General features: G+C 47.2%; 1 protein-coding gene across 3 annotated transcripts in view; it reads left to right on the forward strand.

Moving 5' to 3' along the window:
• The window catches only part of nf2b (NF2, moesin-ezrin-radixin like (MERLIN) tumor suppressor b), a 139,789-nt gene that overhangs the window by 9,436 nt on the left and 109,818 nt on the right, over positions 1-20,535 (forward strand). For all 3 annotated transcript variants that reach the window (XM_072469440.1, XM_072469439.1, XM_072469441.1), the window contains exon 2: positions 2,447-2,575. In XM_072469440.1, coding sequence (XP_072325541.1) covers positions 2,486-2,575 — 90 coding nt within the window. In that variant the 5' untranslated portion in view covers positions 2,447-2,485. The remainder of the gene's footprint in view (positions 1-2,446; positions 2,576-20,535) is intronic.

Below are 20,535 nucleotides of genomic sequence, written 5' to 3' on the forward strand. Positions count from 1 at the left end.
GATCGTCATAAGGTTGCCCACATTATCTGGTCCTTTTTGTTATTTGCCATCCTGTGCTCTTGAACCTTATTTCTCACATTCTTCTTCAGATCCCAAAAGCAATAGGTCGCCCATTCCGTTTCCAAATACGGCACTACTGTGAGGTGAACGTCATTCTGAGATCTGTAACAATATTGTTCATAGTGAAGCCACTTGCAAAGTTTTACCAGGTTAAAGGCGCAAGATAAATGTAGGTTGTTATAAGTTGAAACATTTTTGAGTTTCAGCCATGCTGCAAGAGACAATATGAGCAGACATCAGAAAAGCTTTTAAGTTATTGAGCTCCATATTTGGGTTTTCCATTCATAGTTTTTTGATTTTCGTCTTGGATTCTTTCTTGGATTTGTGCCACCAGTCACTCCTGTGGCTCACATCCTAAATGGTCTGAAGTGCACCCTTTTCTCTTCCCTACCTGATTAGATTATGCCTTGATCTAAGAATTGTAATAAAAACACTGACTCCATCACTGATTCCTGGAATGTACCATGTGAATTCTCTTTGTTCACAGTAAATTGGAACAGCACGCCACTGAGTCTGGCAACAAATAATTTTATTTTTGAGATGGCTAAATGAACACATATATGGTTTTCACAGTACGATGTATTTCCCTACAATGATTGATCTTTATAAATTTAAAAAATGACTCTCTCTAGTTTTCATGGGAACCATATTTTTACTGTGACTCTCAGACTAATCTAATCGTTATCAGACTGCCATGGAAATTTAAATATCATTCAACATTTGTTGCAAATATGTCATCTGCCTGTGCGCTCCATGCATTTCTCTTTATCTCAGGATGAAGCCCCTGCCAGTCAAAGCTGTCAGTTACAGCAGGTTTCCATCTGATCAAGGTCCCTGCCCCTTTATTCAAATAATTCATAAATAGTTGTCAATCAAAGTCATTACCCCAATGTTACAGGGCTACTCTTTGTGTGATCAGAAGTCCTTCATGATTCAGTCTTAGTCCCCTTTGAGTTGATAGAGGCATTCCAAATCATGAGGGGTCTGGACAGAGTAGAAAGGGAGACACTTCCCAATCATGAACAGATCGAAAACGAGAGGGCACAGACTTAAAATAATTAGTAGAAGAAGCACTAGTAATGCGAGGGAAAGCTTTTTCACGTAGTGAGTGGTTAGGGTCTGGAATGCACTACCTGGGAGTGGTGGAGATAGGTTCAGTTGAGGGATTCAAGAAGGAAACCATCTGAACATTAGACTTATTTGAAAAGAGAGAATGTGCAGGATTGCGGGTAGAAGGGAGGATAGACAAAATAATTCAGATGGTTTCCTTCTGTGTTGTAACGATTCTGAGATTTGTAAAGAACAACACCATAAGCATAACCCTTTTCTAGTCGAAAATTGGAGTCATTTGTAACAGTACCCTGAGATATTTGGGATTGTACAGAATGGGCTTCCTTGAAATGAGGCTCAACCTGTGCCTAAGCTCTTGATAAATTGGGCATTTCTCAATGAGAAGAGAGCATGCACTATAGATTGGAAATTCGACAGATACAGATTTCCCAGTAGCAGAGATCTTTGACCCTGCAAGATTTGTGGCCGAGCCACTGTGTAGAAGTAAATGACAGACAGTAGAGTTGAAATTGACGTGGACACTCACATACCTCCTGGGGGTTAGCACAGAGCAATATTAGCAAAAGATGTGTGGAGGGAGGCCACTATATAAAAACATTCATTTTAAAAAAAATTTAGAGTACCCAATTCATTTTTTCCAATTAAGGGGCAATTTAGCGTGGCCAATCCACCTACCCTGCACATCTTTGGGTTGTGGGGGCGAAACCCACGCAAACACTGGGAGAATGTGCAAACTCCACACAGACAGTGACCCAGAGCCGGGATCGAACCTGGGACCTCGCGCTGTGAGGCTGCAGGGCTAACCCACTGCGCCGCCGTGCTGCCCTAAAAACATTCATTAGGGAGGTGGATCATCTTGTCAGAAAAGCTGGTGGATTTTACTGTATAAATTGCCTTTATTAGCTTTTTATAAAATATTTTTATTCAACTATTTTCATTTTATACATAATACAAAGACAAAACAACACAACCATATCAGAATAGCCACCCCCCAAACCTTGGCCCCACCCCTCCAAAAACACCCAACACCCAACCCCCCCTTTAACAACTCACGGTGACCAGCTCTTTGAAATACAAAATAAACAGCTGCCAGCTTTGGTAAAATCCCTCAATTGCTCCCCTTAGGTGTACTTGACTTTCTCTATCAGATCTCCCAGCCCCACTGAGCCACAGGGTGGAGAAGCTGACCTCCACCCCCCCATCAGCACTCCCGGGCGAAAGCCAGGGCATCGAGCCTTTATTAGCTTTGCATTTTTAATATGTGTTCATATATGTGCTATGATTATGGCATTAATATTGTGCTTTTAATTGTCAGGTTTAATCATAGGAGACTGTTAAGGCATCTGGAAGCAAAATGTCGATAATGGGCTTAAAGAAGAAACAACCTAAAACCTTCAAAGTTAAGGTTATCACCATGGATGCAGAGATGGAATTCAGCTGTGAGGTAGGAGAGAGAGTTTGTTTTTGTCTTGGCAGTTTAATGTCTCATCTCAAAATCATAACTTCTGACAATGCAGCTTTCCTTACTATTACTATGTAGCTCTAAGCTTTTGTGCTCAAATCTCTGGAATGGAGCTTAAATCAACATTCTCTGGTGCAGTTGAGTGTTGCAAACATGCTTCAATGGCATGTTGTATTTGTAAAAATAAGCTCAAGGAAAGTCCGCTAAGGAAAATCACTGGAGCAAAAAGTGGAGAGGAATTACGTTTAAGCAGCAGTGATGAAATCTTGTAAGAGTGCACTCGCCCATTCCTTATCTCAAGCTTGCATTAGTAATGGTCCAGCATGAAATTTAATGGATGACTTGGGATATACTTTTTTTCATTTGCTTGCTAATGTCATCTTAAAAATTTGAGTATATATTAAGCAGAATGGGGGAGAATATTATTACTGATGCCAATTCTGAATCTTGGATATAAGTTTATTAATTGCAGAGACAGTCAAAATACTAGAAATGTGCAACTGAAAGTTTTTAAAATATTAATCTTCTGACAAGGAATTGCATCCAAAGTATTAACTTTCCAGACTCTTGGGACTTCCGGTGGCAGCATGTAGGAGGAAGTCGCACATTGGCTGGCTCCTGCTCAAGGCTTGATTTTCTAGAATTTTAATGTCTGGTGCTGGGGCAATTTTTCAACAGATAAGTGCAGGAAGACATAAGGAAGGAGGGGGATGTTCCAAAACAATAGGAAGCCGCCGTGAAGAAGGGGGCGAGTGAAAGATTCGCGGCGAACGGGTCAGCTTGGCAACTGGAAAGATGGCGGAGGCTGGGCCGCTGGGTGGGGCCACACTGCTCACGGCCAAAAAGATGTCCGAGGTGATGGCTTTGGAATTTGAGGAACAGTTTTCAAAGCACATGGAGGTGATGAGGAAGGAGATGATGGTGGCATTGAAGGTGCTGGTGGAGGAGGCGATTGCCTCGGTGGAGGCAGCGGTGTTGAAGACATCAGCTGAGGGTAAGAAACAGAAGGGGGTGGAGGAGGTCTTGTCGCCACACAGCGAGCAGCTCACCTCGATGGGTGAGGAGCTGCAGAGGGTGGTCGAGGCCAACAATGGTCTGCGAGCCAAGGTGAAGAACCTGGAAAACAGATGTAGGTGGCAGAATCTGAGGATCGTGGGCCTGCCTGAAGTGGTGGAGGGCCCGAGACCGACTGATTACTTTGCCAAGATGTTGGTGGAGCAGTTGAGGTAGGGGGACATCCCTCCCGGTATGAACTGGATCGGGCTCATCGGTCGCCAAGAGCGATTATTATTTGTTTTCACACGTACCACGTAAAGGAGAAGGTCCTGAGTTGGGCATAGCAGAAGCAGGAGGTGCGGTGGGCTGGAGCTGGTATACCTATTTACCAGGACTTAACCGTGGAGTTGGCAAGGAGGCGGGTGGCCTTCGGCTGAATGAAGACGACACTGTATTACAGCGGTGTGCGGTTTGGCGTAGTGTACCCAGCTAATTTGAGGGTGACCTACAATTCTAAAGACTTTTCTTTTAAGATGATAGAAGCGGCAGAGGCATTTGTAAAGGCAGAAGGACTGGGGCAGAAGTGAGAAATGGATTGGCCTTGGGCCGAGGGGGTAGGGGGGTTGGAAGATTGTATATGGTTCTATTTTTAATTTCATGTTATATGTGTTCAATGGAGTGAAGTTGGATAAGGTAGGAGTCAGGATGTTTTGTAATGACAGTTTTCTGGGGTTTGTGTGTTTGCACTGCGTTTGTTTGTTTGAAGGGGATATCTTTATTTCCCTGGGACCGGGTGGGAGGAGGGGATTGGTGGAGCATGGGCAGGGGTCTCCACACTAGCAAGCTCAAGCTGGCTAGTGAATGGAGTGTGGTTGGGGGGGGGGGGGGGGAAGGAAGAGGGCTGCGGCCATTGGAGCCTGGTCAAACAGGTTTCGATGGGCGTCGGAGGTGTGAAAAGTGGGGAGAGGGGGGTTGGGGGGGGGGGGTGCAGTGAAGAGATCCGGATTTGGATTCGCACAAGCTAATAGTGGGAGGGGATTGGAATTTGGTGCAAGAGCCAAGGTTGGACAGGTCACAGCCGCGCTCGCTCGGCCAGCCCGGGGGGGACACCAAAGTTTTTGAGAGAAGATTGTGTCATGTGAGAGTACCTTTAAGAAATGGGTGTTTAAGAAAGGTACCTTTTAAGAAATAGGTGTTTGTCAGTGATGTCAGAGTGTGGGTGGAGCTGGGCTGCCTGTCAGCTTTTTACTTTCGTTTTAGGCTGTTTGCTGCAGGGTGTGTTTTAGTTTTGATTTCAGTGTTGGAGCTGAAGCCAGACCGAGCAGGTGTACTGTTGAACTCTCTGCCATGAAAAGACTATCTCTTCTTGATCATTTGGTGAATTCAGAATTATAAATGTTTTCAGTAGAAACTTTAACCTGATGTGCTTCTGATAAAGGTTTTGTTTTTAAGTCGTATGGATGTTAAAAAGGAAAGCTTAAAGGTTTACTTGGTGTTGTAGTCTTTGAGGGTTGTATTTGAATTAATGGTTGCTAAGATGTTCACTGTATGTTTTAAAAAGGTTAACTTGAGTTCATAGAATAAACATTGTTTTGCTTTAAAAAATACTTTTCCATTTCTACTGTACCACTCCCGTAAAGTGGGCCGTGTGCTCCCCATACCACAATCTAGTAAAAGTTGTGGGTCAGGTGAACTCCATGATACACTTTGGGGTTCTCTAAACCCTGGCCCATAACAAATTGGGGTTATCTATTGGATTGGCTTTGTGAACTTAAAGACAGTGAGGGGTGAGCATATTGTGGGCGCTTTTCAGGTAGTGGGGAGTGTGTTGTGGACAACGGCTCTTTCACAGGCTCTGAAGTTTTTTGGGGTGGAGACGGTCACACGCAGTACCTTACGGACAGAGACTAAAAGCAGACCGTTAGATTTGGCAAAAACATTGCAGTTAACATTACCTGACAAAATGCGAAAAGATGAGGTAATTATGGCGGTGGCTAAGCATTTAATGTTGCCTGAGATACAGTCTGACTCATTAGAAATGGCAAAGGTCCAGTTGCAGATTAAGCAACTTGAACATGAAAAAAAATTAAAGCAGCTTGAATATGCAATGAGAGAAAGACAAAGGGAGATGAGATCCAGATTGGGGAAAAAGAAAAGGAGAGACAAGAAAGAAACAAAAGAAAGAATAGCCCAAGCAGAACAAAAGGAAAGAGATGGAGAGGAAAGGGAACAAGAGAGAGAGAGTTTGAACTTCAGAAAATGGCTATGAAACATAACAGTCAGTTAAAATTGGCAGACATAAAGGGAAACGTACAGTTGGAGGATAGTGAGAAAGAGCGTCATAGTCAAAGGCTTGGTGGGGATCTATTTAACTATGTCCAAGCATTGCGAAGATTTGATGAGAAGGAGGTAGAAGCCTTTTTCATTCCATTTGAGAAGGTAGCTAAACAACTTAAATGGCCACAGGACATGTGGGTATTACTGATTCAAACAAAGCTGGTAGGTAGAGCTAGTGAAGTGTTTGCATCACTACCAGAGGAGGTATCTGGGAGGTATGAGGAGGTGAAAAAATCCATCTTGGGTGCATATGAACTAGTGTCTGAAGCCTACAGACAAAGGTTTAGAAATTTAAGGAAAGAATTTGGTCAAACATACATGGAATTTGAAAGGCTCAAACAAACCAAAGTAATTTTGATAAGTGAATAAGGGCTTTGAAAGTAGACCAAACCTGTGAAGCTCTCAGAGAAATTATACTTTTGGAGGAGTTTAAAAATTAAATTTCTGATGTAGTGAGAGCTCATATGGAAGAGCAGAGGGTGAAAACTGCAAGATTAGCAGCAGAAATGGCAGATGATTATGAATTAGTTCATAAATCAAAGCTTGGTTTCCGACATCAGTTTCAACCTGTCAGGGAGAGAAATTGGGGACATGAGAAAGACTCCAGTAGTAAAGGTGATCTGATGGGAGATAATAAGGAGAGTGTACCTCAGATTAAAAAAGAAATCCAGGAGGGTGGAAAAGAAATGACAAATTTCAAATGTTTTCACTGTAATAAACTAGGCCATGTAAAGCCACAGAGTTGGTGGTGGAAGAAAAGCACTGGGAAGGCTGATATGGTAAAACAAGATAAGACAGTGGGGTTTGTTAAAAGTGGTAAAGGAAAGCCCAAGTGAAGCAAAGGAGGTGCAAAAGATTGTACAGCCTGATCAAGAGGTGATTGATAAGAAGGTGCCAGATCTCTTTAAAAAAATTACTTGTGTTGGTAAAGTTTACTCGTGTGTATCAGGCGGAGCAGGTAAAGAAGTCACAATTTTAAGAGATACGGGAGCTAGTCAATCTTTAATGGTAAGAGATGAGGAGTTATGTCGTTTGGGAAGAATATTGCTAGAAAAGGTGGTAATATATGGAATTCAGGATGAGAGGAGTAGTGTCAAATTATATAAGGTAAGGTTGGAAAGTCCAGTGAAGAGTGGTGAAGTGGTAGTAGGAGTAATAGAGAAACGATCTTGTCCAGGAATACAGTTTATCTTGGGTAATGATATAGCTGGATCGCAGGTGGGAGTGATGCCTACTGTGGTTGATAAGCTAGTGGAAAATCAGACAACTGAAGTGTTGAAGGACGAATATCCTGGGATTTTTCCGGATTGTGTAGTAACAAGGTCGCAAAGTCACAGGTTAAGGCGAGGATACATCAAAGAGTGAAAGTGAAGTTGAAGTGAAATGATAAGAAATTATTTTTGATCCGATGGTTGAAAAAGAACAAGAACAGGTGGCGGATGAGGCGGATATTTTTAGTTCATAAAAATTGGCGGAGTTACAACAGAAAGATGTAGAAATAAAATGGATGTATCAGAAAGCATACATGGAAGAGGAATCTGAGTGTGTACCAGAGTGTTAATACCGTAAAAGTGATGTTTTGATGAGAAAATGGAGACCTTTACATACACAGGCGGATGAAAAATGGGCAGAAGTTCATCAAGTAGTATTGTCGGTAAGTATAGAAGGGAGGTGTTGCGAGTTGCACATGAGGTACCTGTGGGAGGTCATTTGGGAATAAGAAAAACTCACACTACAATACAAAAACATTTTTATTGGCCTGGACTACATAAAGATGTAGTTAAATTTTGTCAATCATGTCACACATGTCAAGTGACAGGGATACCTCAAGCAGTGATAAAACCAGTGCCCTTAATACCCATTACAGCATTTGATGAACCTTTTACAAGGGGCCTAATTGATTGCGTAGGACCGCTTCCTAAAACGAAAAGTGGGAATCAATATGTTTTGACAATAATGGATGTGTCTACCCGGTTTCCAGAGGCCATTCCAGTACGTAATATTACAGCTTAAAAATATTGCGGAGGAGTTACTTAAATTCTTTACTAGATATGGACTACCCACAGAAATACAATCGGATCAAGGATCAAATTTTACCCCAAGGTTATTCAAAGAAGTTATGGAGAGCTTAGGAATAAAACAATTTAAATCAACTGCATACCATCCAGAATCGCAGGGAGCGTTAGAAAGGTGGCGTCAGACATTAAAGACAATGTTGAGTGCTTATTGTCAAGATTATCCAGAGGATTGGGATAAAGGAATTCCATTCGTACTGTTTGTAATTAGGGATGCACCTAATGAGTCAACCAAATTCAGTCCTTTTGAACTAATCTTTGGTCATGAGGTAAGAGGACCACTTAAATTGATTAAGGAAAGATTGGTGAGTGAGAAATCGGAAATTACATTATTGGATTACGTGTCAAATTTTAGGGAACGATTAAATAGAGCAGGTGAATTGACTAGACAACATTTAAAAGTTGCACAAGATGTGATGAAACGGGTAGCGGACAAGAAATCCAAAGTTCACGGTTTTGCCAGTGGAGATAAAGTTTTAATGTTGTTACCAGTTGTAGGTGAACCTTTAAAAGCTAGGTTTTGTGGACCTTATCAGATTGAAAGGAAATTAAGTGAGGTGAATTATGTGGTAAAAACACCAGATAGAAGGAAAACTCACCGCGTGTGTCATGTGAATATGCTTAAAAGGTACTTTGAAAGAGAAGGATAGCAAACGAAGGAGGTTTTAATGATTCTAACTCAAAGTGACGAACCAAATCCAGATGACTGTGAATTTGACATACCTCAAATTAAATTGGAAAACGAGGATGTTCTTAAAAATTGGGATAAATTGTTGAGTTACCTTCCAGAGGAAAAACGGACTAACCTGAAAGAGTTATTGATATCACATGGGCAATTTTGTGGAGATAAATTGGGAGGTATTAAAATGGCTATACATGATGTAGATGTGGGAAATGCTGTTCCAATGAAACAACATCCATACAGACTTAACACTTTAAAATTGGCACAGGTTAACAAAGAAGTTGATAGTATGCATAGAAATGGCATAATTGAAGTGGGTTGCAGCCAATGGAGCTCACCCATAGTGATGGTGCCTAAACCAGATGGAACCCAACGGTTGTGTGTGGTCTATAGAAAGGTTAATGCAGTTACAAGAACGGACTTGTATCCTATCCCATGTTTGGAGGATTGCATTGAGAAAGTGGGACTTTTATTTCCAAACTGGATTTACTTAAAGGTTACTGGCAGGTACCTTTATCCGAAAGGGCGAAGGAGATTTCAGCTTTTGTGACTCCAGATGGTATTTACCAAATCAATGTTATGCCATTTGGCATGAAAAAAGCCCCAGCCACATTTCAACTGTTAACTAACACAGTTGTTTCAGGATTACCCAATTGTGTAGTATACTTCGACGATCTGGTAATTTTCAGCCAGACATGGACAGAACATATGACACATCTGTTGGAGGTTTTCGATCGACTTCAGGAGGTGGGTTTGGTGATAAGTGAATTTGGAAATGCCCAATTCACTTTCCTCGAGTTTTTTCCGATACCCTCAAGACAAAGGGAAATAATGCAATTTCTTGGCATGAGTAGATTTGATCGAACATATGTGCAAAGGTTTTGTAGCGTGATTGCTCCACTGATGGACTTGCTGAAGAAACATCCAAAATTTCAGTGGACAGCGGACTTTCAACAGGCATTTGACAGCCTGAAAGCTGTGATCACCAATGCTCCTGTGATGGAGAATTACAAGGGACTCTGCGATCAGATTGAACTAAAGTATCTGACTTTAAAGAGAAATGCCGAGGCGTAGAGAAATAGACGGATCATGCAGAGACCTTCTTGTTCAAAGAGACTGTCAATCAGGAAGGATTTCAGTTGGAGGAAGAAGAACAAAAATTGACTATATTTTTGTACCTGTTTGCGTGTGTTTTTTTTTAAACAAATAAGTATATTTACTGTGTGCATTTATCAAAGGATAGTGAAAAGGTGAAAAATGAAACCACCTTGAAGTTGATAGTTTATTTTTTTTTCTTGGGAGGAGGTGTCATGTGAGTGTACCTTAAAGAAATGAGTATTTAAGAAAGGTACCTTTAAGAAATGGGTGTTTATCAGTGATGTCAGAGTGTGGCTGGAACTGGGCTGTCTTGCCGGCTTTTTACTTTCGTTTTAGGCTGTTTGCTGCAGGGTGTGTTTTAGTTTAGTATCAGTGTTGGAGCTGAAGCCAGGCAGAGCAGGTGTATTGTTGAACTGTCTGCCATGAAAAGACTATCTCTTGATCACTTGGTGAATTCAGAATTATAAATGTTTTCAGTTGTGACTTTAACCTGATGTGCTTCTGATAAAGGTTTTGTTTTTAAGTCGTATGGATGTCAAAAAGGAAAGCTTAAAGGTTTACTTGGTGTTGTAGTCTTTGGGGGGTGTATTTAATTAATGGTTTCTAAGATGTTTACTGTATGTTTTAAAAAGGTTAACTTGAGTTCATAGAATAAACATTGTTTTGCTTAAAAAATACTTTTCCATTTCTGCTGCACCACACCTGTAGAGTGGGCCGTGTGCTCCTGTTGCTCTTTCTAGCTTTAGTCTATTTGCTCTGTTTCGGTCACCTTTGCTCATGAGTCGCCAGGTATCTTTATGATACCGCCACGTGGTTCAAGTTCAGGTTATGATTAATAACACAGCACACCGCTTAGTAAGGATTAAAACAACGGTCATTTATTATATACAACAAGCAATATTAATACCCTAATACTACTTTCTATATAACAAACCTATCATTACTGGCCAATACTTAACTTAGGAAGAGTCCACCAGGTCAGGGAAACGAATGGCTTGTCCAATCAAATCTGGCCCGCGGGATTCAAAAGGCTGCTACAGGTCGGTGGCTAGGTACCGGATAGCGATCGTTGGATTCAAACTTACAATACACGGTGGCTGGTCTTGCGAAGGTCTCGAGCAGGCGAAGATGAGAGAGAGAGAGAGAGATCTGAACTTGGACCCTCACTTTTATAGGGCGCAGGGGCTTCCCGCCTCCCGGGACGGCCCTTGACCCTGAGTCCCAAGTGATTGGATCTGTCCCCAATCTCTGGGGTCGATGTGTCCAATGGTGAGGCGATTCCTCGATCGGGGGGTGGTCGCTCACCTGTCTTTGTTTCGGCCACTGCAGGCGCCGACAGGTCTGGCCCGGTATTCAATTGCTAATATGTTGCAATTGTTCCCGGGGATAGCCGATTTAACTGTGGATGTCTGAATAGATTGGCTGCAAACAGTCCTGAATGCAACTGCGAATACCTGGGTTGATGGGCTGTTGATAGCCCTGTGTATCGATCTGGGCTACCTTCCCAGAGCCGAATATGCAAAACTGTCTGCAGCTGCCTGCTTGTGTCTTCTTGGCTGCTTTTCCCAGCAGTCTTTCGGGTTAGCCGTTTTAAACTGGGTTTTGGCCAGATTAATCGGAACGCAGCCATTTTACATGGCTACACTCCCCATACCACAATCTAGTAAAAGTTGTGGGTCAGGTGAACTCAGTGATACACTTTGGGGTTCTCTAAACCCTGGCCCATAACTATTGGGAGGGTGGCTTTAAGTGTAATGGGGAAGTGTTGCAGAAGTATTAGGGAGGCCCTGAAGGGCTAGTGAGGGAAGGAGGTGATATTGTTTAAGGTCAAGGTGGATAAAAAGGAAAGGGAAGAGTGTCAAAGGCTGATAGATGAGATGTTGGAGGTGGACAGGAGGTACGCGGGAATGCAAATCCAGGCATTTTGGACCGAAAGAGGGAACTTCAGGCTAGCTTTGATCGGTTGTTCACAGGGAAGGCAGTGCGAAAACTGAGGCAGGCTAGGGGAGCGATTTGAGTATGGGGGACAAGGCAGTGCGCCAACCTGGAGGTAGGCGGCAGGGAGGGAAATTGTCCAGGTGCGGGACAGGAGGGGAAAATTTGTGGTGGCCTCGGACCAGATGAATAAGGTGTTTGAGGGGTTTTATAAAAGTTCTTGTAGGTCGGAGCCGTCGGGGGAGGATCAGAGGCTGCGGGAGTTCCTGGATGGTTTTAAGTACCCAAGGCTGGAGGAGGAAGATAGGGCCACACTGGAGAGGTCGGTAGGGGAACAGGAAGTAAAAGAGACAATTGGGATGCAATCGGGGAAAGTGGCAGGGCTAGGTGGGTTCCCAGTGGAGTAATACAAGAAATGTACTGACAAATTGGTGCCGCTGATGGTGAGAATGTTTGAGGAGGCGATAAGGAAGGGGGTGCTACCACAAACATTGGGAGAGGCCTCAATCTCCTTGTTGTCATAGAAAGATAACGACCCGACGGAGTGAGGATCGTACAGGCCTATATCGCGATTGAATGTTGATGCAAAGGTACTGGTGGCTGGGGGGGGGGGGGGTCCCGAAGGTGATGGGGAGGACCAGACGGGGTTCGTGAAAGGAAGGCAGCTATTCCCAAATAGTAGGAGGGTATTAAATATAATACGCCGGCTGAGGGGAAGGAGACTGAGGTGGTGGTTGCGATGGATGCTGAAAAGGCATTTGATCGAGTAGAATGGGGGTATTTGATCGCGGATCTTGAGAGTTTTGGGATCGGGCCAAGATTCATTGAGTGGGTACCCAGCCACTATATAAGGAACCGAGGGCAAGTGTCCACACAAAAAGTATGAGTTTGGGATACTTTGCTCTGCACCAGGGAACCAGGCAAGGGTGTCCTATATCCCCTCTGTTATTTGCATTAGCGATAGAGCCTTTGGCCATTGCTTTAAGGAGCTCGGGACTGTGGAAGGGAATAGTACTGAGGGGGTGGAACATAGGGTATCTCTGTACGCAGATGATTTATTGTTTGATATATATTAGCTCAGTGCATTGTTGGAGAACATAATGGAACTTCTCCGAAGTTTTGTGCCTTTTTCCGGATATAAATTAAACCTGGAAAAGAGTGAATACTTTGTGGTGCCGGGGCGGGAATGGGAGGTATGCCATTTCACAGAGCAGCAACCCACTTCAGGTAATTGGGGGTGCAGGTGGCGCGGGCCTGGGAAGGGGGGGGGCGGGGGGGGGGGGGGGAGAGCTCCATAGGTACAATTTTACTAGCTTGGTGGGGATGGTCAAAGCGGATTTGGCAAGGTGCGATACTGTCACTGGCAGGTCGGGTCCAGGCGAAAATGAATGTGTTGCCGCAATTTCTGTTTCTATTTCAGTGCCTGCCGGTCTTTTTGCCGAAGCCTTTTTTTAAGCAAGTGAACAAGTTGATCACCTCGTTTGTTTGATGGGGGGTGGAAGGTAGCCAGGTTAGGAAGGTGGTCCTGCAGAGAGGGTGGCAGGCAGCGGGATTGAGCCTCCCAAATTTATTATATTACTATTGGGCGGCGAATGCTGAAAAGGTGAGGAGTTGGGTTGGAGGGGGGAGTCCCAGTGGGTTTGAACGGAGGAGGGTCTGTGCAGGGGATCGGTGTTGGGGGCATTGGTAACCGATGGCCCCGGATAAATACTGAGAGCCCGAGGGTGGTGGTAACACTGAAGATTTGGAGGCAGTTGAGGCAGCACTTTAAGCTGGGAGCTGGGTCAGGGAAGACGCCGATTAGGGAGAATCATAGGTTTGAGCCAGGAAGCTGGACGATAGGTTTCGGAGATGGGAGGAGAGGGGGATTTGGGTATTAAAAGACTTGTTCCTGGGGGTACGTTCTGCGAGGTTGGAAGAGTTGGGGCAGAAATATGGATTGGGGCAAGAGGAAGGGTCTGGGGACCTGCAGCTCCGAGACTTTGCTAGGAAGGCGGTTCAGAGCTTCCCCATAGCGCCGACCCCCTGGAAGAGGTATTTGGAGGGGATCAAAGCCAAGTGGGAAGAAGAGTTGGGGGAGGTTAGGAAGACTGCTTGTCGTGTGAGGTTCTCCGGAGGGTTAATGCTTAAACCTCACGTGTGAGGTTGGGGCTGATGCCGCTGAAGGTAGTGTATAGGGCCACCTCCACGAGGGTGAGAGTGAGCCGATTCTTTGAGGGAGTGGAGGATGTATGTGAATGTTGTGGGAGGAGCCCCGCATAGCATATACATATGTTTTGGTCCTGTCCGAAGCTGGAGAAGCATTGGAGGGAGGTTTTCAGTGTTATCTCGGGAGTAATGCACGTGAACCTGGAACCAGGACCGTTCTTTGGGATGTCAGACTGGCCCGGGCTGCAGGCGGGTGCAGGGACAGATGTTTTAAGACCATAAGAGATAGGAGCAGAATTGGGCCACTCGGCCCATTGAGTCTGCTCCGCCATTCAATCTTGGCTGATATTTTTCTCAACCCCATTTTCCTGCCATCTCCCCATAACTCATAATCCCCTTATTAATCAAGAACCTGTCTATCTCTGTCTTAAAGACACTCGTGATTTGGCCTCCACAGCCATCTGCGGCAAAGAGTTCCACAGATTCATTACCTTCTGGCTGAAGAAATTCCTCCTCATCTCTGTTTTAAAGGATCGTCCCTTTAGTGTGAGATTGTGTCCTCCGGTTCTAGTTTTTCCGACAAGTAGAAACTTCACCTCTTTAGCCTTCGCCTCGCTGATTGCCCGGAGGAGGGTCCTGTTGGGGTGGAGGTCAGCTTCTCCACCCTGTGCCTTGGCTTGGCAGGGGGATCTACTGGAATTTCTGACTCCCAGGAAGGTGAGGTTTGAGCTGAGGGGGGTGAAGGAAGGGTTCTACAGTTCATGGGGACTGTTTATTATGCACTTCAGAGAATTAGTTGCCATCGAACATTAGGGGGGGAAGGTGGTCTTTGGGTTATTGTTGTTCTTGATTACACTGTTTACTGATTGACTTAATTTTCTTTTTTACTTGGGGACTCCCGGAATCTGGCACATCATAATTGAAGGTTGCAGTACCCTTATTAACGACACAAGAATGGTAAATGAAGGCTTTAATAAGCAGAGAACTAGTCGGTGACCAAGACATGTGCTTACTGAGTGCCACCTACAGGGCGTCACCTTGTATACGGCTACCCTGTCTAGTCTTTTCGGCGTCTGGATCGTTCTCGTCGACCTTCTCAGCTCAGGCGGTGGTGCGGTACGGACACGGACGTCTTTGGTGAGAGTACATCCGGGAGCACAGTGGTCGGAGCTTTGGTTCGGGTCGGGGGGCAGGGGGAATAGCTGGGCGAATAGCTGTGGCTGGGGGTAACGGTGCCGGTGCTTGCAGGAAGTGTGTGGGTGGGGGGGGGGGGGGGGGGGGGGGGTCGGTGTCTACCGACGGGACAGGAGTCCCGGGGGGACGGGACATCAATGGGGGAACCAGCAGGTGCCAGGTCCTTGGGGTGGGGGGGGGGGGGTGGGGGTGGGGGGGGGGGGGGGGGGGAAGGAGAAGGAGAAGAGAGATCAGTAGTGGGGGAACCAGCGGGTGGCAGATCCCGGAGGGAAACCGTGTCTTGCCTGCCGTCGGGCTGCTCAACGTAGGCGTATTGGGGGTTCGCGTGCAGCAGTCGACCAGGGGGTCTGTTTTATGGCTCCTCGCGTGCCTCCAGAGAAGAACAGGTCCCGGAGTCGTCAGCCAAGGTGGAAGCGAGACCCCGGAGGTGGACTTCATGGGAAAGACAAACAAGCAGTTGTGAGGGGTCTCATTCGTGGCCGTGCAGAGGAGTGACCTAATGGAGTGGAGGGCATTGGGTAGGACCTCCTGCCAGCTGGTCGTTGGGAGACTTTTCGACCGTAGGGCCAGAAGGAAAGCCTTCCAAACTGTTGCGTTCTCCCTCTCCACCTGCCCATTTCCCCGCGGGTTATAACTGGTCGTTCTGCTCGAGGCGATGCCCTTGCTGAGCAGATACTGACGCAGCCCATCGCTCATGAACGATGTATCCCGGCCGCTGTGAATTTAAGCGGGGAAGCCAAACAGGGTGAAGATGCTGTGTAGTGCCTTTATCACGGTGGCCGAGGTCATGTCGGGGCAGGGGACGGCGAATGGGAAGCGGGAGAACTCATCGATGACTGTTAGGAAGTAGATATTGTGGTTGGTGGACGGGAGGGGGCCTTTGAAGTCCACGCTAAAGGGCCCCGAGGCCTTTACAAGGTGAGCCGGTAGAAATGCGGTTTGCACTCCGCACAGATCTGGCAAGCCCTGGTCATGGCCTTGACCTCCTTGGTGGAGTAAGGTAGGTTGCGGGACTTGGTAAAGTGGGCGAGCCGGGTAACCCCCGGGTGACAGAGTTCATTGTGGATAGCCCGCAGGCGATCCTTCTGCGTGTTGGCGCACGTGCCGCGGGACAGGGCATCTGGGGGCTCATTGAGCTCCGCAGGACGATACTTGATATTGTACGTGTAGGTGGAGAGTTCGATCCTCCACCTCAAGATTTTATCATTTCTAATTTTGCCCCGTTGTGCGTTATCAAACATGAAGGCTGCCGATCATTGGTCGGTAACGAGGGTGAACCTCCTACCGACTAGGTAGTGCCTCCAGTGCCGCACAGCCTCCACAATGGCTTGTGCCTCCTTTTCGACTGCGGAGTGCCGAATCTCGGAGGCAGTGAGTGTCCGGGAGAAGAATGCTACTGGCCTGCCTGCCTGGTTGAGGGTAGCAGCCAGGGCGATGTCTGACTCATCACTCTCTACCTGGAAAGGAATGGTTTTGTCCACCGCGTGCATGGCGGCCTTGGTGATGTCGGCCTTGATGCGACTGAAGACCGACCGGGCCTCAGCCGTCAGAGGAAATGTTGTGGTCTTTATGAGTGGGCGGGCTTTGTCCGCATGTCTGGGGATCCACTGGGCGTAATAGGAGAAAAGCCCCAAGCACCGTTTGAGGGCCTTGAGGCTAAGGGAAAGTTCCTTAAGGGGGCGCATGCGGTCGGGGTTGGGACCTAGGACCCCGTTTTCCACGACGTAACCGAGGATGGCTAGTCGGGTTGTGTGGAAAACTCATTTTTCCTCATTGTAGGTCAGGTTGAGGGCCCGGGCGGTCTGGAGGAACGTCTCAAGGTACGCGTCGTGGTCCTGCTGATCATGGCCGCAGATGGTGACATTGTCCAAGTACGGGTAAGTAGCCCGCAGGCCACCATTTGATCCATCGCCCTCTGGAAGACTGAGACCCCATTTGTGACACCGAAGGGGACCCTGAGGAAGTGGAAGAGCCGGCCGGCTGCTTCGAAAGCAGTATAGGTGCGGTCTTTCGGTCGGACAGGGAGCTGGTGGTAGGTGGATTTGAGGTAGACAGTGGAGAATACACGATATTGAGCGATCTGATTGACCCATCCTTGCTATGCGGGGAAGGGGGTACGCATCGAGCTGCGTGAAGCGGTTTATGATCTGGCTGTAGTCCACGACCATCCGTTTCTTTTCCCCGGACCGTACTACCACCACTTCTGCTCTCCAGGGGCGGGGGCTAGCATTGATGACCCACTTTGCCAGTAAACGCTGGACCTCTGACTTGATAAAAGTCATAGCTTGGGTACTGTACCGCCGGCTCCTGGTGGCGATGGGCTTACAGTCGGGGGTGAGGATCGCGAATAGTGAGGGGGGTGCAACTTTCAGTGTTGCAAGGCTGCATACCGTGAGGGGGGGGGGGGGGGGGGGGGGGGGGCAAGGGTCCGCCAAACTTCAGGGTCAGACTTCGGTGACTGCATTGGCGCCTTATCGTTTTTGGGTGGATAAAGCTCTCCGTGCTCCCGGAGTCGAAGAGACTGGAGTGTCGCGCCAGTTGATCTGGACATGCATCATGGAATTCTGCAGGTGCTTTGGCCGTGATTGGTCGAGGGTGATTGCTCCCAGTTGCGGGTAGTCAGAGTCCTCAGCCGAGCCCGATTCACAAAATGGCCGCCTCCTTTGGTCGCACGTGCGGACCTAGAAGATGGCCGCCCCCATGACTCGCACGAGGCCGATTACGTGACAGAAAGGGACGTGTCTGGCCGGTGCGCAGCCGCGTTGCGGGGCCTGCGGGCCTGTGAGCTTGATTTTCGGGCCTGGTGATCTTTTTGTTTCTGGGCCTTGGGCCTGGCCAGGCAGATCCTTGCGAAATGCCCCTTCTTCCCGCAGTCGCTGCAGATGGCGGAGGGGGCTGGGCAACGTGGACGTGGGTGCTGGCCCTGCCCACAGAAATAGCACGGTGTGCCCCCAGTCTGGGCGTAGCATGGCCAAGTCTGGGGAAGTCCGAGGGGGGCTCGCAGGGTCCGCGGGGTACGTGCCTAGGTTGTGGCGGCCCACTTCCAGTGAGGTGGCGAGCGTTACCGTGTCCTGAAGGTCTTTTGCTCCATTTCGAGGAGTCGCTGCCTGATATAGGTGGAAAGGATGCCGGACCTGAACGCGTCTCGGATGTGCAGGTTCACGTGGACTTCCGCCGTCACGTCCTGATGATTACAGTTCCTGGCCAGCGCGGTAAGCTTTTCCACGTACTCGTCTATTTCCCCGGAGTGCTGCCGGCAGGTAGAGAGCAGGTGCCGTGCACGTACCTCGTTGATGGGTTTGACGAAACGCTTACGCAGGATCTCAATTGCCTCATCGTAAGTGGTCGCTTTCTCGATCATGGCGGAGATTCTAAGGCTCACCCGGGCGTGGAGTAGGCGCAGCTTGCGAGGCCCTAGGACGGGAGTTTCCGAGGATTCCAGGTAGGCCTCGAAGCAGCGGAGCCAGTACTTAAAAATTTCTTTGGCCTCCGGTGTCCGTGCTTCCAGGTTGAGCTTTTCAGGCTTGAGACCACGTCCATCCTAACATAATCTGCTTATTAAATTGTACAGTACGAAGTCTAAAGATTTAATCACCTGCTAATGGTCACATTCCAAGCATTGTTTGGCATCTTTGAATTTGTCTATATACGTGTTTCTGGAACATACCTCTTCATTCACCTGAGGAAGAGCAGCGCTCCGAAAGCTAGTGACATCGAAACAAACCTGTTGGACTTTAACCTGGTGTTGTAAGACTTCGTACTGTGCTCACCCCAGTCCAACGCCGGCATCTCCACATCATTAAATTGTAATACCCGCAATAACGACACGCGAGTGTAGAATGGTAAATGAAGGCTTTAATAAGCAGAGAACTAGTCAGTGACTGAGACGTGTGCTTACTGAGTGGCACCTACAAGGCATCACCTGATATACGGTTCCCTGATGGGCGGAGCCAGAGGCGGAGTTCCCCAGTGTTCCAAACCCGGTCTTAAAGTGGCATCACCTACATGGTATTAAGGGTACAGTAACCATTCATCACAAAGGTTCTTTTGTTTTTCTGCCTCCACAGATAGTTCAGGCAGTGTCCTATTGGGCCCCCTCCACCAACACCTTGACTCCTTCCCTCCCACCACCACCCTCCTTTCCCCTCTCTCCACACTATCCCCCCTTCCTTTCCATTCTGTTGGTACAGAGGCGAGGTATCTGGTCTCTCCAGCGCAAGGTTTAGTGCTTGTACCGTTTGTTTTTTTGTACAACCGTGTTGTGAACTGTTTTTTTATAAGTATATTTTATTAAAATTTTTCAAACAAAAATTTTTCCGTTTTTACAACTCAACAAGGGATTATACATTAACTGGTAAATAACATTATTTAAATAATATAGTGAACTTACAACAAAAACTAAAAAAGAAAAACAAATAGCAAAAACACAGAATAGTGCTCCCCCCCACCCACCCGTTGCTGCTGCTGTCATTTCTATCTTTTCATTATCGTTCCGCGAGATAGTCAAGGAACGTTTGCCACCGCCTGGAGAACCCCTGAGCCAATCCTCTCAACACAAATTTTATTCGTTCCAATCTTATGAACCCTGCCATGTCGTTTATCCAGGCCTCCACGCCCGGGGGTTTCGCTTCCTTCCACATGAGTAGAATCCTACGCCGGGCTACTAGGGATGCAAAGGCCAAAATATCGACCTCTTTCGCCTCCTGCACTCCCGGTTCTTCTGCAACCCCAAATATAGCTAATCCCCAGCCTGGCTTGACCTGGACCTTCACCACCTTTGAAATTACCCTTGCCACACCCCCCCAGAACTCATGCAGTGCCGGACACGACCAGAACATGTGTGTGTGGTTCGCCGAGCTTCCTGAGCACCTCCCACACCTGTCCTCGACCCCTAAAAACCTGCTCAGTCTTGCTCCCGTCATATGTGCTCTATGTAGAACCTTAAATTGAATCAGGCTAAGCCTGGCACAGGAGGACGAGGAATTTACCATACTTAGGGCATCCGCCCATAGCCCCTCCTCAATCTCTTCCCCCAGCTCTTCTTCCCATTTTCCCTTCAGCTCCTCTATCATCGCCTCCCCCTCGTCCCTCATCTCCCGGTATATTTCGGACACTTTGCCCACTCCTACCCATGCCCCCGAAATCACTCTATCTTGGATCCCCTGCGTCGGGAGTTGCGGAAATTCCCTCACCTGTTGCCTCGTAAATGCCCTCACTTGCATATATCGGAAGGCGTTCCCTGGGGGCAACTTATATTTGTCTTCTAGCGCTCCCAGACTTGCAAAAGTCCCGTCTATAAACAGGTCCCTCAACTTCCTAATTCCTGCTCGTTGCCAACACTGGAACCCCCCATCCATCCTCCCTGGGACAAACCTGTGGTTATTCCTTATCGGGGACCACACCGAGGCACCCGTCACTCCCCTGTGTCGCCTCCACTGCCCCCAGATCATCAAGGTTGCTGCCACCACCACTGGGTT

The sequence above is a fragment of the Scyliorhinus torazame genome, chromosome 12 (assembly GCF_047496885.1).
Source record: "Scyliorhinus torazame isolate Kashiwa2021f chromosome 12, sScyTor2.1, whole genome shotgun sequence".
Classification (NCBI taxonomy): Eukaryota; Metazoa; Chordata; class Chondrichthyes; order Carcharhiniformes; family Scyliorhinidae; genus Scyliorhinus; species Scyliorhinus torazame.